The sequence below is a fragment of the Cotesia typhae genome, unplaced genomic scaffold, assembly GCF_013202065.1.
Source record: "Cotesia typhae breed Kobodo isofemale line unplaced genomic scaffold, CoteBio_Ctyphae contig_48, whole genome shotgun sequence".
In the NCBI taxonomy this organism is placed as follows: Eukaryota; Metazoa; Arthropoda; class Insecta; order Hymenoptera; family Braconidae; genus Cotesia; species Cotesia typhae.
The window spans coordinates 2,289,002-2,306,766 of NW_027423756.1; the positions used below are offsets into that span (position 1 = coordinate 2,289,002).

A 17,765-nucleotide genomic window follows, 5' to 3' on the forward strand; every position below is an offset into this window, starting at 1 on the left:
ATAAAAATTTTTAATTTTAATTTTAAACTGTCCCGCCAAATATATTTATTGAATACATTAGAAAATGACTACCGGCATGGCTTTAACAACAAGAGAAGTCTCTTTTTTAGGTTATTTGTGAAATATAATTATTACGATGTTACTAATAAAAAAATAAATATATTATTATTTTTCTAATATCTAGTCGCAATTAAAAAAAAAAAGAAATTGCTAAAACATTGCCTTGTACAGTCTTTACTGTCGGTTGATAGATTAAATAATTAATTTAGGACTCCAATAATTATGAAAAAAGTTTGGAAAATTCAAAAGTTCCCGCCTCATAACGTTCATTTATTTTTTAAGAAAAAAATAAATTGTGTAATTTATTTAAAAAAAAAAAAAAACAAAAAAATTATAATTAAGTAATTTCTTACGGACTATTTTTTACAAAAATCTAGCTTGATCAAGTGACGCCATCAAGTTTTCACGTGAGAAATTAGTAGCCTTAACGTCAAAAACTATTGCAAACCTTAAAATGATAGAAGCAATCACCCATTTTACATGCAAAAAATATGGATTATTTATCAATTTTTATTTCGAATTTAAATAATTCAGAACTTTTACACTATTTTCTTTTTAATTTTATATAATAAAATATTTTGCACAATCTTACTATTATTAAATTTAGGAAGGTTGAGTTATTAAAAGCCTTAACAAATTAATTAGAAGAATCGAATTATTTTATTTATGATTCAATCAAAATACACGAAATCAATCAAAGTCAACATAATCGAAAAATAATATTAATACATTATTTAAAAAAGTTTCATGATAAGTAAAAGAAAAAGAGCAAATTTTTATATTTGTACACGACATAACAAAATAGATTCATAATAATTAATACATTAATTTATCAGAAAAATAAATTTTAACAATGTCAAGAAAATTGAATAAAGAAACATTTTTAAATGGAGAGAAATAAAAATTGCTGACACCACTTTGAATGCTCCAAAAATTCACTGTCGCGACGATCATGCCATGGAAAAAAAAAAAAAAAAGAATATAAATCTTATTAGCGAAAGTATAACCTCTATAATTACAAACAGATCTTTTAATTAGTACTCACTTTCTAATATTCTTAAAATAATGAATTTGTAATTGGTAAATAATAAAATTTCCAGAATTTTTCATAATTATGAAATTATTTAACACACTGAACAATATATTACATATTTTTTGCATAAGCAAATAAAAAAAATAAAAAAAGAAGATGTTGCAAATATCTTTGTAAAATTAAATGTTATAAATCACACTATTCACATTTTTAGTAACATTATATTATTTGCACCAATTATTATTAAGTGATTAATTCAATAAGTAATTATTTATTATTAAAGGATTACATTTAATAAAATTTTTAACCTTCGATAATTATGAAATAATTATATAATATTACACTTGGAAAAATTGTCATTAATAACTCATTTTTATCAGCTCATGTTATGGAGTACACGCCACGTTCGGATGCTTGCTTATTTTTTCTATTTACGACTATCATCAGGATGCGGAGACTAGCCAGAATATTAATGTATTTTTCAATAATGCACATATAACCGCCATCTATTGTATTCATGTTGCACTATTTAAACAAATCTGTTTTATCTGAATATATTGGTTGAATTCACAATGAATTCAAACTATTAAAATGTTCTTAGTCGCAAAGAGGGAACAACACTTTAATCTATTGACATGTGTGTGAGTCCCTTTACATTTTTCCTTTAGTTTCTTGTGGTACCAACTTAAATCTCACGTTGGCTACATTTTTTTTGGCAAAGTGTCCCCGTCCCTTAAGGGTGACCATTTGTTTAATTATTTATAAATAAATAAAAGACGAACAAACAATTTTTACACTCGAACATTAACGAACAAACGACGAACAAACAATTAAAAATAAAAAAAATCCGAAAATCGAAAAAGTGGGGCCAAATTCAGTGAGCCACATATATCTGCTTATATTGTCGCTTTATGAAAACAATCTTAAATTTTAAAATAAAATGCAAGTTGTGTTGCATTTCGCGCCATCTATCAAAAAAAATTTTTTTTATCACGGTAAAAGAAATATATGCTATAGGGATTATAAGTTATCAGAATTATAGGCAATCGGATTTCAGTTTAATCGGAATTATATCTAATAAAATTTCGAGGCAATAAAATTCCATGTAATCGGGATTCTAGGTAATCGGAACTCCACCTCAGAGGAATTCAATATCATTGATACTTTGGGTAATCGGATTCTGGGTTATCAGAATCTAGGTAATCGGGATCTAAGTCACTGGCAATCAAGCTCATTGAAATACATATGATCGAAGTCTTCTCGAGGTACAGATGATAATAGTATGACAGTCATTTTTACGTCACTTCTAAAATTATAACTAAACCATTGAAATTAATTCCTTAAAGGTTACATAAGATGCTATTTACTTATTATTGAACAATTATCAATAAATAATTATTATATATTATTACTAAGAATAGGGTAACTTAGTTATTTGATTAAAATAATTTGATAAAGTTATAGTTAGTTTGCGCGTGTTATTCCATTTATAATTTAATTACAAATTATCAAACATCTAGTCAAATATCCTTAAGCTGAATTATTATTATTTAGCTTAGCCAAGTATTTCTTTAAAATCTAATATTAACAATAAGATATTTTTCTCTAACTTGTCTATTTAATGTTACATGTTTATTAAAATATTTAATCACTTAAGGACAAAGGGATTTTTGAGATTTCCACGCAAGTCTTTTATGACTTTCCTCAAGAGTCCCAAATGTCATATGGCCAACACATGGCTCCGGGATTTCTCGAAACTCTTTTATGGCTTCCAGGACCAAACGACAATACTCCTTTGCATTTACTCTAAATTTTACTTTCCCTTTTTTTTTTGTGAGCAACAAATTATAACGAATTTTCTGCCTCACAGACGAGGACTAAGTAAACAGCTTAAGATTTATTTATGTTTTTAAACAGAGGTTTATATATTTAATTTTCGAATTGAGATTGAATTTGAATATATATCATTTGAGCATTTAAATTCGCGCTAAACTAGCAGGTGGTGTCACCTGCAGAGTAATGCTTGGCATCACACCAATAACCCTGCATGACACATACATACACGTAGTCACGTATAACATGTGCATCTCATTTTCTTGTAGAAAAGAACTAGAAAGCATATATATAGTCAGTGTAGAGATAACGCTTAATTATTTCATTAAGATGGGTATTTAATTACACTTTCAACATTATCATTTAAGTTTTTAATAATAATAATTTGAATGAATTATCAAAATGTCAGATTTTCGAAACTGGGTGAATTCATTACCAATATTCACGAGATATTGGTTAATGCTGACTATTGGCTTATCATTAATTGAACGGTTTGGACTTGTATCATCGCAAATGTTGACATTACGCTATGATAATCTGATCCATAATTTTGAAATTTGGAGAGTAGTTACTAGTTTGTTTTATTATCCATTACATCAAGGTACAGGATTTCATTTTATGATTAACTGTTTTTCCTCTACCGATATTCAGTAAAACTTGAACAAGAGGAATTTATTGGAAGGCCGGCTGACTATTTTTTTATGCTCATCTTCAATTGGATGTGTTGCGTTGTGATTGGTTTAATTGTAAATCTTCCTTTGTTAATGGATCCTATGGTAATCAGCGTTTTATATGTTTGGTGTCAACTTAATCAGAATGTTATCGTCAATTTTTGGTTTGGTAAGTATTTATATTTCTTTGAGTAAAATTGATTAATTTCATTTATTTTGTAATATATGAAAAATTTCACTTTCAGGTTCAAGATTTAAAGCAATGTACTTACCTTGGGTTTTATGCGGATTTAATTTGATTCTATCCGGTAATGGAGTATTGGAGCTTATAGGAATTTTAGTGGGCAATCTTTACTTTTTCCTCAAGTTTAAATATCCACACGAGTATGATGGTCCGGAATTGTTAAATACACCAAAAATTTTAGAAAAATACTTCCCAGTACAAAGAGTTAACGTAGGAGGGTTTTCTGATAATAATGTAAATAATCGAGCTCAACCACAATTAAATAGGCATATCTTTGGTGGTCACAATTGGGGTCGGGGTCATGTTTTAGGGCAATAACTATTTAAATTAAAATCTGATAATATATTATATTTAATGTTAATAATACTAAGCTACATCGCTTGATTGTATATCACTTATTTTTCACGTTATTGAATCATGAAAAATAATTTTTTTATTAACTTGTACTGTTCAAAAAAATCTTATCAATTATATTTGTGATCAGTTGAAAATTGAAAACAAGTAAGCTGAAAAACATTAATTGATTTTCATTTTGATTTTAATGGCCTCATTAATTATTTAATAATTCATCATTTTTTATTAAATACAATTATATAAACGAAATTGAATTTTTTAACCTGTCTTTAACATAAGAAACATGTAAGTACCAATAATAAACATGACAACTAAAATCCTTGCTTTTATTTCTTATTATTTGTCTCCAAATGATCATTTTTAAATTTCATTCATTAGTGATAGTCTTAATTTCACAGAACACTATTTATGTCACTGATTTTTCTGTTTTAAGACGAACCATAAATTTTTTTGCTCATAAGTATAATTTAACTTTTTAATTACAAGAACTTTATACAAGAATGTAATAATGTTATTTATTTACTTTTGTCAGGGGAGATTATCATAAAACTAAAATCTTGGATAGAAAACTTTTATCAATTAAAATCATTATTCCTTCCTACAAAATAGCCGTAATGAAGTCGAAGTCACAATCAACTCAACAAATAAGATTTGAATCAATCCCGCATGGCTTTCACTTTCCCCTCTATTCACGAGGTAGCAGCATTGTCAATTTCTTGATCTGAATTTTATTTCACAGTGTTATGCTTCCATCTGGTGGATATTAATTTATTTTGTTGAAAGTTTTATTTAAGTTTTACTGTAAGTTCTTTCGCCGGGGAGTATTAAAATACATAAAATATTCGATTTCAGCGCGGGAAAGGAATTTTTTTAAATAAGAGTTCTATTTAAACGTTACTTAATTTTGATCAAAATTATTTAGTTGGTTTGAATTTATTATTCAAGTTCACAAAAATATTAAATGACTTCAAAGTATAAAATTGAGCTTTGCATTGACGTGATCTTAATAATCTAAATTTTCGACGAGAAGTGTCGTTACATAATTTTTCTTCAACAAAAATATGTTATTTAACGATACTGCTGAAGTTAGCCGTCAACTGTCAATTTTGAAAATTTTAATAACAAATCAATTACAATAAAAAAATTCTTCTAAAAATTTTCACTTGTAATTTTTATTGATTTTCACATGTGGAATTTTTTAATTAAATTTTTTTATAATAATTGCATTGTTATAAAATTTTTAAATAATTTTTAATGTCTGCCAACTTCAGTGTCATTATTTAACGATCTTATTTTTAGTTATACATTGGTTACGTTATTATTAAGCCATTATTATGACTTTTCCTCAGAATCTCAAGTACCTCAAGTTTCTCAGAACTCAACTACATTGTCCCTTTGTACTCGATAGTAACTTATATTTATTTGAAACAAAATGTGCTCTATATAATAAATATTCTACAACATAGAACAAAATATTCTACACAACATAAACGTCTTGTAAAGTGAGCGTATATATGTATGTACATTTTACTTTTTTTTTTTATCTTATCGTCGTCAATACAGGAAACTGTTCTTAGAATTTAAATTTCATAGGTTGTTTGCTATGTAAATAAGTCATTTTCAATTTTTTATAATTTATTAATACCGAAAAAATATAGATATAAAATCAATATTTAATAGCAAGCCGTTATTAATTTATTTTCTCAAAAGTCAGCCGTATATTTTTTTTTTTAACTTTATTTTAATTAATTGTATCAAAATATTTGAGATGTAACATAAAAAATAAAATTTTTGAATTCATTATTACGGGTTACTAAGAAAAAAATTAATTTTTGCTTGAAAACATAACAAACATGATGTACATTTTATGGTATTGTGCTCGTTATAACCAATCAGAAGTCGCAAATTTTGAAAATATTTGTGAATTGACCAATAGCAAATAGTAAATTATTTTTATAAAACGTTACCATAACCTTTTAAAAAAATACATAACCATTGTTGTTTTGTACACTTTAAATACCGAATATTATTGTATTATATGATAATTAAGCAAATCGATTTTAATACAAATGTATAAAATACATCAGCATGGAATCTCGTGTAAGTATTTTACAAGGTTTAATTACGTACATTTTTGTTTCTTTTCTTAGTTTACAACTATAATTTTGTATTATTGAACTTACAAATTATACAAGACATACTGTTTACTCTTTTGAACAATAAAACTTAAATTTTTTTTTATTGATCTATTGATTTTTTAGATTAAAAATAAATTAAGAAACAACTTAATTGATCAGCGTGAAACTGGTCAAGATGAGATGAAAAAACAACTTACTGGTATGTAGTCAATCATAAATATATTAACTATTAACTATCTGATACTTAATAAAGACTTAATCAATAAATTATTCAAAATAGAATTGGGCATGTACGAGGAAGGAATGTCTTTGACAGAAATGAAAGACACTTTAACAGTTGTTGATAACTCCAAACTATCAGTTGAGCAGGACTCTATGGAATTTTCACCACAACCGGTAGTTTCAGAAAACTTTTTATTTTATGTTATAATATTGTTATAAATTAATTTTAATTCATCTTTAATAATTTTTTCAGAATTCAGATAAAGTTGTTACATCACATCAGACGCCACCATCACCAATAGAAAATTATGTAAATAAACAAATAAAAGATGAAGATCTGATTTTAGAATCACCAATTGGTGATCAACTAAATAAATCACATCAGTTATCACCAAAAACAGAAAGTAATTTAGATTTACATCAATCTAAAATTGATGAGAAAATGTCATCGTCTCATTGCGATGCTGATTCTTTTATTAACAGTGAGTTGAAGTCTTCCGATTCAACAGATTCTCAGGAATCAAAATATTTTGAAAATGTTTGTAGCTTAGAAGATAATCATCGTTTAAATTTATCAAAAGTGAAAAACTGGACAATGATAAACTTTTAAAACTCAAGTGTTTACCTTCAACTCGACAAAAATTTTCTATGATTGGTGACCTCTCTCATAATTTCAATGCAATTTTGATCAGAAATGTAAAACTCTAAACAAAATGGCAATAATGTGGTACAATTATAACACAAAATCGGAAAGTTGTGAAATTCAATGGGGTCACCTATTAAGGTGGGTGATCTATCATAATTATTTCTAAGTATTTATGTTTCATGTTTATGATCTTCACAATGAATTTTTTTTTTTTTTTTTTTTTTTTTTTATTGGATACTTAATTACCAAAGTATAGATCATTTCTTTTGTACAGAGTAGAAATTATTAAGGCTTTTTTTTTTTCTCTCATTGATAAGTTATCTATTTTTGTGTTTTTGTTTAAATTCTTACATCAGTACATTTAAACTGGCACTTTTGAATATTTAAATATTGATAAATAGTAAATAGACAGGCAAAAAAAATTATTTATAATGTGCAATATTATTTTATCTGAAATTTCATTTTTTTAGGTTGAAATAGCTAATGGAAGTTTGGATAAAATACCATACTTACCTCCAGATGAAGATCAAGACATTTTAGAAATAGATAATATGGAAAAAACACCTATGCTAACTGGTCTTCGACCAAGATTAACACCGAAAAATTATAATGATTTCATTCTTGATGATGATGATGATGGTGGTAAAAACAAAAATAATAATAATAATGATGATGATGATGGTGATGACGTTGAACCGATATTTCAAAAACGTAAAAAAATATCTACTTCTATTCAAAAACCACCTGTTCAGCCACCGGTTAGAAAACGAAGTACCATTAAAACCAAAAAAAAACCATTTCAAGAAGCCGGTACAGAAGAAGAAAGTCATTCAGTTGCAAAAAATTCAATAAACTCCAAAAATCAGTCGACAAACCCACGTAAACGAGCAGCTAAGTCACCGACCCCTGAATATCCTGAGCGTTATAGCTCAAAAAAAAGCATTATACCAAGTCAAACATCGAACTCACTAAACTCTATGAAAACTAAATTGAATAATAGTCAATCAAATAAACCAAACACGTTTTCAATGAATGAACAAAAAGAAAAAATAAATAAAATATCTAAAAATTTAAACGCCGATGAAATCGAATCGATGATTACAGATGATGAAGATAATGAAGTTGTACCAAATTCTCAAGAACCCGAAAAATGTACGGATCGACTAAATAGATCAAGTAAATTTTTACAACAATCTAAATTTTCTGAAAATAAAGAACGAGAAGAGGCTGAAAAGTGGCAAAAATTTTTTTGGCGAAAGTAAGGAACTTGAAAAAAGAAAATCGACTCCGCAGTCGAATTAAAGAACATGCAGTAATGGCTTTGAAACGGGAAGAAGAAGAAAAAAAAGAACAAGAACAACAAAATAAATATCGTAATGTAACAACTCGACGATCAAACAAGTGGTTAACTACAAGAAATGAATTAGATGTTGAACAATCTCAGAGTAAACAGCCAATAGTTGTCAACTCAGATGATGATGAGTCGTCTATGATGGTAAGAATTAAAAACGCCGTTAATTATAAACAAGGATTTAATAGTTTCATTATTTATAGAAAAATATTGTCATACAATAATGTTTAAGTCATAAATATTTTTGTGAATATTATTTTAGGGAAAAGAAGAAATAAGTTCAGATGAAGATACTTCTACTGGATACAAAAATGTTCAATGCCCACTTTGTAATAAATATTTTACTACCAATAAAATAGAGTCTCATGCTGATCAATGTGCTTCAATTTCTGATAATGTACAAAAGCATGGTATTCAAAGTGAAGAAAATACTGAAGTGAGTAAAACTTCGCCATTATTACTAACCTGTCAAAACTGTAACAACTTTAGAACAAGAGATAGGAAAATTTTTGAAGCGCATTGCTCATATGAATGTGATCAAATTTTAATGACCAAGGTAACCTTTATTTATAGCTTTAATTGGCTTTCAAATAATTAAATTTAAATCTTATTGCTTAGATACTGTGAGTAATAAAAAACCAACGACGTCTATGACTGTCCAGTCCACATCATCAATGTTTGAACTATCAAGTAGAAAAAGAAAACGCTAAATAAGCAATTAAATAAAAAATATCTCAACAAGTTTGATAAATATCTAAATTATATCCTAATTAACATTTAAGATTGAAAATTTATGCTTTAGTTTTTGTTATTTAAATTTAAAAGTACTGCCTTAATATTTTGTTCTGAACAAAAATGTTTCAACCAATGGATAATATATATTCCAAAATGAATAAAAGAAAAAAAATTACTATTTTATTTTAATATTATATTTCTCATCAAATTATTTTATGATAATGAACCTTTCACTATAGATTTTTACTGGTGAAAATATCAATAATTTTATCATGGTCCATATCAAATAAGCAATTAACTTAATTTTCAAAAAAATCACCCCATTTGTTTCAAATAATATTTTTATTCTAATTATCTTTAATGCTTTATATTTAAAAAAATAAAAATTTATCTAAGTAATTTTTTTTTTTTTGTATTTGTTTGATCTACAGATTCGGTAGAATCTGGCGCCAAGTTCCGTTCAAAAATTCCGTTGTAAACGGAGCGCCAGACTACCGAATGTGTTTACTGTAAGCATCACGTTTTTTAGAGGTTGCAAATTTATTTTTAATTCTACGGTCCTTTTTTTCCTTAAATTTGTATTATAACGGTAGTTCATACCTTATTTTCCTGATATTAATTGATTATATCCAATTATAACAATTAATCTGCTTAATATTATTAAATTTAATCAGCACAAACTATAGCAACGCAAAAATTTCGATCCTGACTTTTTTCGATGGGCAAAGTGATCTGCCACAGACTAAATAATTCGAGAATGCATAGTAATCCTCCGATAGATGGGAAACTACAGTTAAAAAAGATATTTCGCAGCTTGGATCTACACTCGCCAGGGTGCACTGGAATTCTTTCTACATAAACTGTAGATTCAACAGGATAGCTCACTAAAGTTAGCACCCCAGAGTTTTTTTTTATTAATTTTGATTTTTTTATCACGTCGTTAGCTCGTCGTTTGTTCTTTATTGTTTAATATCAACATTTTTAGTTCTCCATTTATTCATTTTAAAGAAAATTTATTAATAATGTACTTTTAAGTTAGCCCCCTATCGCATTTTTTAATATTTTGGTCGCAATTTGGGTCATTAAACCTCTATTTTTGATTGTTCATATATATTCAACATTTGTTTCTACTTCACATTGTTTATTTGTTGTTTAATTAACATTTGTAATTAGCTGAATGTATGTATTCTAAATATTCGCACTGCGCATGCGTCAACTTTACGTATATAGACTTTTTAGCGCGGTTTTTTGAAAATTATAGTGACAAGCACATCTTATGTGTAAAAAATTAAAAAATCTACAAGTGTAATCTTTTAGGAATCAATTTTCAATTAATTTAAATAATTATAAAAAAATTGTTAGACGTCAGCCAATTTCAATATTATTAAGTAAATAAATAAATAACTAATAAATATCTATTTCATTTTGAATTTCTTAAAAAATATAGAATCAACTTTGAATCAATGCATGTATATTTTTTTATACTCATCTGTTCCATTTCCATGAATTATACGAACTAGTATCAAAATAAAAAAGAAATAACAAATAACAAAAATTTTAATACTTTATTAAAATAAAACTTTTTATAAAATTATTAAAAACTACACGTTGCCTTTTCGTCCTGTAATTTCTATAATGAAATACAACAATAATACACTTACTCTAATCACTGTCATTATAATTTTCAAAAGACCGCGCTAAAAGTCTAAACCTATAGTTGACGCATGTGCAGTGCAAATATTTTGAATACAAATATTCAGCTAATTAAAAATGTTACTTAAACAACAAATAAACAATGTGAAGTAGGAAAAAATGTTCTATACACATGAGCAATTAAAAACACAGGTTTAATGACCCGTATTACTACCAAAATATTAAAAAATGCGAAAGGGGGCTAACTTAAAGGCATATTATTCATAAATTTTTTTTAAATAAATAAATGGAGAACAAACAAATGTGAATCGTGAACAATAAAGAATAAACGACGAACTAATGATGTAATAAAAAAGTTTAAAAATTAAAAAAAAAAACTCTGGGTCGCTAACTTTAGTGAGTTTTAAGAATCAGTGTGATATTTTTAGTCGCTTTCAGATGTCACTACCTATGTTGTCAAATCATTCACTAGAGAGCCTTGGTTTAAACCAGGGCCGTACATTTATATTTTTTATGCGTTCATGAATTATTATAATTTCGTTTTTATTTTCACTGTAATTCTAATTTTTATATTTAATCTTTCATTGATCCGTTATAATATTTAGCCAGAAAAATAGTGGTTGCATAATTTAATTTTTATGCAAATATCCAAATAAGTTTATAAAAATAATTTAGTACGAAACTTATAGCAATTAAATCCACACCATTTTCAGTAAATAATTATATAAATAATAAAATATGATGTGACTTTCTGTATTTTTATTTAAAAATAAAATAAAACACTGTAAGTAACATTTGTTCGAAAAATTCATCATATGTCGATGACACAAGAGTTATCCAACATTTTTAATTTTTTGATTTTTTTTAATCATGTAATTAGTACTACAAAATATTTTTAAAAAATAGCACGTGTAGGTTTTCAAATTTTCTACAGATTATTATTACTAAAATAATTGTTTGTTATTTTCATTGAATTAATGTGTATTGCAGTATTAAATCTAAATTAAAATTTTTTCTTATTAAGAAAATGTCAAAATTCTCTTTCTATATATAAGAAATGTATAATTTCCATCGATAATTTAGGATATCGATTTAAACCGGAGGCGTTTACGCGGATTAGTCAGTTTAAATATTTTAATACCACTAGCTAATATGAGAAAAGAAAACTTTAATTTTTTTATCAGAATTTGAGCTGTAAAATCAAAGAACGAACGACTTTTCATATGATTATAGCTTTGCCTGAAAAAATTCATTTATTTATGAATTTTTAATATTGCGCGGAAAAGTTTACGTTTGAAATTAAAAATGTAAAAGTATCTTATGAAACAAAAAATTTTATAGAACAAATTATCATACAACCTTCCAAGTTTATGTTTGAAACATATTTTTTTAATTAAATTTTATTTGTTAACCAGTTTAAACACACAAACATTGTATGAGTTATACTTTCTTCGGATAAACCAGATGTTCAGTGTCTGGGGAATTCTCATTGAAAAGTGTGTACATTCTATGATCTTATGGTTATTGCCTGTAGATGACACTGTCATCAATTGAGCAGGTTTCAAATAATCTTAATTTCTTGATAATACGAAACATAACTATGCGTTTGATATATTGCGTCATTTACTAACAACGATGTCATAATAACAATAAATAATATTGGTAACCATAATAAAAATAACAATAATAGTAATTATAATACTAAAAGTATTAATATCGGTAATAATAAATTGATGTTAAAAATGAAAGCAATAATAATGTTTATCATTATCATTATTATTACTAAAATGATTGTTGTTATTAATAAATCCGAACAAAAACAGCTTCACTGTAAAAAATTGCGCCAAGTCCACGTTCATAAAACTCATCTCAATAACATTAGCACTTTACAAAAAAAAATAAGACTCGTTTCAAAATTTTCATTCTTTACAAAAAGATGTGAAATCCGAACAAAAACAGTTTCACTGTAAAAAAATTGCGCCAAGTCCACGTTCATAAAACTCATCTCAATAACGTTTGCACTTTACAAAAAAATAAGACTCGATATAATAATTGTCATTCTCTACAAAAAAAGTGAAATACAAAAAAATACCAAGAAACTGTCATAATGTTAAAAAAATTGATAGAAAATTTGTTGAAAATTTAAAAATTAAAAAAATTTTTTTATCGTACTTGGCGCGCGTCATTGAGTACCCCAAATTTTTCAGGATAAATAAACATCCTTTTAATGATTAAAAATTTATAAGTTAGTCAACCTATAAAATGCATGAATTTAATTAATCAACTATTATTATTTAATAATAAGTTTTACAAAATTTAGGTAAAATCGACATGTCATACGTATGTTATTTGAAATTTTTTAATCATCCAGACATCATTTATGATTTTATTAAAACGCCCTCTCGTGTTTGGTTATGAAAACTACTTCAAAGTGGATACTATTGAGTGCTCTAGAAAAGAAAACATATGGCCGACTAAATTGAGAAAATGCGGTGTGATTGCCAATCAAAATGTGTTAATTACAATTAAACTAAGCAATATCAAGTTTCTTCATTGAAGCTTAATGATAGAGCTGAAAAAAATTGAATCCAAAAATTTTATATAATTTCAGATGATTTCACCACACCATCATATTGACAGTTATTTCCACTAAAAATTAAAAAAAAAATTTAATAACGGATTTTTTCACTGAAACTGATAATTAATCGAGTAAGCAGTGTTTTTAATGAGTTGAGTATGCTTGACTAATGTAAATTTATAAGTATAAGAATGTATGAAATCATATATTGTGTAATTAGAACTGATCAGCCCAAATATGTATAACTATACATAATTACATAAATTCGAGCAAAATAGTTTTTCTCGGGTTGAAATTCTTCCGAAAAAAATTTGGGGTACTCAATGACGCGCGCCAAGTACGATAAAAAATTTTTTTAATTTTTAAATTTTCAACAAATTTTCTATCAATTTTTTAACATTATGACAGTTTCTTGGTATTTTTTTGTATTTCACTTTTTTTGTAGAGAATGACAATTATTATATCGAGTCTTATTTTTTTGTAAAGTGCAAACGTTATTGAGATGAGTTTTATGAACGTGGACTTGGCGCAATTTTTTTTTACAGTGAAACTGTTTTTGTTCGGATTCTACGGAACTTTTTTTTCTCCAATATTACTCTATAATTATACATTATATGTTATATTATCAATATTAATTGATAATGGTCATTGAAAATAATAAATTCTATTTAAAATTAATTAAATTCTCTAGCATAAACTATAGCGACCCAGATTTTTAGATTTTGAACTTTTTTCTTATGGAGAAAGTGACATGCCACAGACTAAATAATTCAAGAATGTATGGTAACTCTCCACTAGATGGGAGACTACAGTTAAAAAAAAAAGTTATGAGCTTGCGTTGATGCTCACTAGGGCTCGTCAATGTTACTCTAACACAAACTGTAGTTAGAAAGTTCGAAATCGAAAATAAAAGAAATAGCAACAATCATCACCAATATTACAAAAACCATGAAAATTTATTTTACGATTTTATAAAATATAAATATTATGATTGATAATTTGTCTATCAATCTAAACCAAAGGATATACTTGATGGAATTTTATTAATGCTTATTAGTTACTCTACGAGAAATAAAAGTTTAACGTGATTTTATTGTTACAATGGTTTGTGCACTAATTTTCCGCGGCAAAAGTACATAATTTGAATTGAAAATTTTTTCAATCACATAAAATGTTGAAATTTTTTTTTTTTTAATAAAATCTATAGAATTTACTATCAACTTTACATATGAATTTTTTTAAATTAAGTATTATTTATTAACTAGAGTCAATATCTACAAGAGCTCACATTGTTTGGATTTGGTTTCTATGTAATAGTCAGCTGATCATTGCCTTAGTAATTCTGTTCGAGTGTTCTACAGACATAGGTGGCACTGCTATACTGCGACCAAACTGCGCGGACATTCAAAACGACAATATTCTGTACATAATGCTTATATTCATTATGAGTTTGATGAATCGTATTATTTACTAACAACATAATTATGATAATAATAATATGTAATAAAAATAATCATGCTAATAATAACAAGAAAAATGAAGATAATACTGATAGTTATTATAATGATAATAATAGATTGATGTTAAAAATAATTGCATTCATAATATTGAACAATACGATTATTTTATTAAATTATTAAGGATTGTGGTATTAAATCCAAATTCACAATTTCCTAAATTACAAAAATATAAAAAGTTTTTCCTACGATTTTATAAAATATAAATATTATGATTGATAATTCAAGTCTACCAATCTCATCCAAAAGATATACGCGACTAATTTTCATGAAATTTTATCGATGCTACTAGTTTCTTTACGGAAAATAAAAGTTTAATTTATTTTTATAATAATTTTATGAACATTTCATATCCGTGGGAAAAGTACAAATTTTAAATTAAGAATGTAAAAAAATTTCTTATGAATACAAAAAAATTTACAGAGTAAACTACTAACTAAACTATCCAACAACCTTCTATGCGTATGTTGTTAAACATATTGTTCTAATTTAATTTAATTTATTAACCAGACCAAATCAACAGATTCGGTAGAATTTGGCGCCAAGTTCCGTTCTCAAGCCAGACTACCGAGTGTGTATATACCGTAAGCAGAAACGTTTTTTGAGGTTACAAGTTTTTTTTCAAATTTAATTTGATTTTTTTTTTATATGATATTTTATAATAGTAGTTCATGCTTTTTATTACGCCTATTACTTGATTATTATCAATTATCTTTATAATTTCTATTTAAAATTATTAAAAATAATCAGCACAAACTATAGCGACCCAGATTTTTAGATTTTAACTTTTTTCTTATGTAAAAGCGGACGGCCAGAGCACGGAGGCTAGATATAAGGAGGACGATCGTAATGTATTACAAGCGTCCGAAAATTGGAGGACAGATCTTTCACCACTAGAGTGCGCAAGTGTCTCTAATGTCAGGTTTTTAAATAAATGACGCGGAATGCAATGTACAATCACATTTATCAAAAGAAAACATTAAAATTTCATTTTTAGTTGCGAATTGGGATAATAATAATAGTAATAATAATAATAATAATAATAATAATAATAATAATAATAATAATAATAATAATAATAATAATAATAATAAAGTATTCAAATAGTTTAGGTAATTTTATTCTTAATTAATAAGCGTATATATGTTGAAAGTAGAATATTACTGAAGAGTTTAATAAGTTAAGCTAGTTTAGAAATTTTACGATGTTTCTTGGCCATCATCTTTCGTTCGTTAAGAGTTCGGTTGATAAGATTAGCTAAAAATTACCTCTCATAATTACAAAATTATTCAATATTTTAGCCGTAAGCTCCTTTTTGTGTTCATCACATCCTAGGATGGGGAGGCATTTAGCTTTTGCTATTTTCTCTAGCACTTGGTGCATAGTATTTATTTTAACAGTTTTAGTACCAACTACGGTTAAAACTATTTGTTCCAATTTTTAATTAGTCTGAATAAATTTTCACTGGGAAAAATTAATCCACCATTGCTCATTAATTATATGACCCGATCACGTTCAGAGGAATTCGCAGAGCGTAATGTTTCAATACATTCACAGCAAGAAGTCATTCGCTGAAATTTTCTCGCAACATATCCAGCAATATAAGCAACTATACCATCACTGGTGGAAACAACATCATAATCATGATGGTAATGCTGGTCATCACGAAAACTATTACTTCCTTCCCAATCATTTTCACTTTGTAAAAAGTTTTCATTTGAATCAATATTAATTTTATTTTGATTATGATGATTAATGTTGTTTTCAGTAGAAGAATCGTCAACCTCAGTTAAATTTTCGAACGGATAATGATTATCGTGATACAAATCATCATCGTCCTCTATATCATCCTCACTATCTTCGTCTAATAAACTTTCGAATGGTTTTCTAATAAATGACGGTATAGTATCATCATTATCGTCATCACTATCTTCGTCTAACAAGCTTTCAAAGGGTTTTTAGCCACAGAGGTATTTGGATGAGAAAATGTATTATTATTATCATCACTAGACGAATAATTATTACTAGAAATACCATTTTCAACAATAGCGTCAATTTCATTCAGCCAATTTTTTTTTAATGCATTAGCTGTAGCCAGAGAATCTTTGGACTGCATTAAAGATTGTAGTAATTCACCAGCTGTGACATTGGACCCTTTCGGCGGCGTGACTAATGAATATGAACACAATAATCGAAAAACTTGCCCGAAAAGGATTGTATCCGGATGATCGTTGCAACGACAAACACTCCGCATTATACCGAAGAACTTCTATAAATTAAATAAGATTCAAATATTAAAAAAAAAAGAATATTTACTATAACAATTTTTAATTATTCATTTGATAAAAATCCAACGATTAATACATATTTCTAATTGATCTTGATTAAGCCGCGATGTCATCAAGTACTCAAAATTACATTCTTTTTGCAAAAATTCACTTAGCTCTAAAGTAGCCTGTAACGTAATTTTTAATCCAGTAAGAGTACTAGGAGTAATTGCGAAAAAAATTTATCATCAACTTCATTTTCATTTTTTGATTTTTGTTTTTGCCTTTCTTCTTCTTTTTATAAAGTTCTCTTTCTTCATTAGCTTTGGCTTCCCAAATCTTCAGATAATCAATAAAATCACTTATTACCTAGCAAAAATAAATAGCATTACTTATTTATCCTCTATCTTATGGTAGTAGAAATTACTCTAGAAAAATGCATGTTTCAGAAAATAGGATACAT

The 17,765-nt window shown here is 26.6% G+C and overlaps 4 protein-coding genes and 3 long non-coding RNA genes across 9 annotated transcripts in view; 5 read left to right on the forward strand and 2 right to left on the reverse strand.

Moving 5' to 3' along the window:
• Positions 1-15,991, forward strand: part of LOC141529551 (uncharacterized) — a 104,442-nt gene extending 88,451 nt beyond the window's left edge. The window contains exon 3 of the long non-coding RNA XR_012479615.1: positions 15,853-15,991. This is a non-coding gene — a long non-coding RNA (uncharacterized LOC141529551). The remainder of the gene's footprint in view (positions 1-15,852) is intronic.
• LOC141529548 (uncharacterized) lies at positions 702-1,514 on the reverse strand. Its single transcript, XR_012479612.1, has 2 exons — positions 1,106-1,514; positions 702-998 (listed from the first exon to the last, which is right to left on the reverse strand). It is a non-coding gene; the product is annotated as an uncharacterized LOC141529548 (long non-coding RNA).
• On the forward strand, positions 3,185-4,361 carry Der-1 (derlin 1). The gene is given in 4 exon segments (XM_074246234.1): positions 3,185-3,260; positions 3,336-3,551; positions 3,554-3,766; positions 3,843-4,361. Coding segments are annotated over 4 exon segments (750 nt in total). The 5' UTR covers positions 3,185-3,256; the 3' UTR covers positions 4,160-4,361.
• On the forward strand, positions 5,489-7,167 carry LOC141529608 (uncharacterized). Of its 2 annotated transcripts, none has more exons than XM_074246238.1 (4): positions 5,489-5,711; positions 6,457-6,532; positions 6,614-6,729; positions 6,809-7,167. In XM_074246238.1, exons 2-4 carry the CDS (start codon positions 6,514-6,516, stop codon positions 7,163-7,165), a joined length of 492 nt encoding a protein of 163 aa, XP_074102339.1. In that variant the 5' UTR covers positions 5,489-5,711; positions 6,457-6,513; the 3' UTR covers positions 7,166-7,167. The 2 variants fall into 2 exon arrangements, with proteins under 2 accessions (XP_074102339.1, XP_074102338.1); XM_074246237.1 differs by lacking the exon at positions 5,489-5,711 and adding an exon at positions 5,754-6,295.
• On the forward strand, positions 7,203-8,700 carry LOC141529607 (uncharacterized). Its single transcript, XM_074246235.1, has 2 exons — positions 7,203-7,339; positions 7,672-8,700. Exons 1-2 carry the CDS (start codon positions 7,322-7,324, stop codon positions 8,461-8,463), a joined length of 810 nt encoding a protein of 269 aa, XP_074102336.1. The 5' UTR covers positions 7,203-7,321; the 3' UTR covers positions 8,464-8,700.
• LOC141529609 (uncharacterized) lies at positions 8,517-9,326 on the forward strand. Of its 2 annotated transcripts, XM_074246240.1 has the most exons (3): positions 8,517-8,696; positions 8,815-9,108; positions 9,171-9,326. In XM_074246240.1, exons 1-3 carry the CDS (start codon positions 8,517-8,519, stop codon positions 9,177-9,179), a joined length of 483 nt encoding a protein of 160 aa, XP_074102341.1. In that variant the 3' UTR covers positions 9,180-9,326. The 2 variants fall into 2 exon arrangements, with proteins under 2 accessions (XP_074102341.1, XP_074102340.1); XM_074246239.1 differs by having other exon boundaries at positions 8,815-9,326.
• Positions 15,992-16,139: 148 nt separating the features above from the next.
• LOC141529549 (uncharacterized) lies at positions 16,140-17,560 on the reverse strand. Its single transcript, XR_012479613.1, has 2 exons — positions 17,400-17,560; positions 16,140-17,304 (listed from the first exon to the last, which is right to left on the reverse strand). It is a non-coding gene; the product is annotated as an uncharacterized LOC141529549 (long non-coding RNA).
• Between the last annotated feature and the right edge of the window lie 205 nt (positions 17,561-17,765).

Bases quoted from the DNA above. Each gene is read 5' to 3' on its own strand.
- LOC141529608 (XM_074246237.1), top strand. The intron at 6,533-6,613 runs GTATGTAGTCAA...TATTCAAAATAG, and splicing joins GATGAAAAAACAACTTACTG to AATTGGGCATGTACGAGGAA. The intron at 6,730-6,808 runs GTAGTTTCAGAA...TAATTTTTTCAG, and splicing joins TGGAATTTTCACCACAACCG to AATTCAGATAAAGTTGTTAC.
- LOC141529609 (XM_074246239.1), top strand. From the start codon at position 8,517: ATGGCTTTGAAACGGGAAGAAGAAGAAAAAAAAGAACAAGAACAACAA. The intron at 8,697-8,814 runs GTAAGAATTAAA...ATATTATTTTAG, and splicing joins ATGATGAGTCGTCTATGATG to GGAAAAGAAGAAATAAGTTC.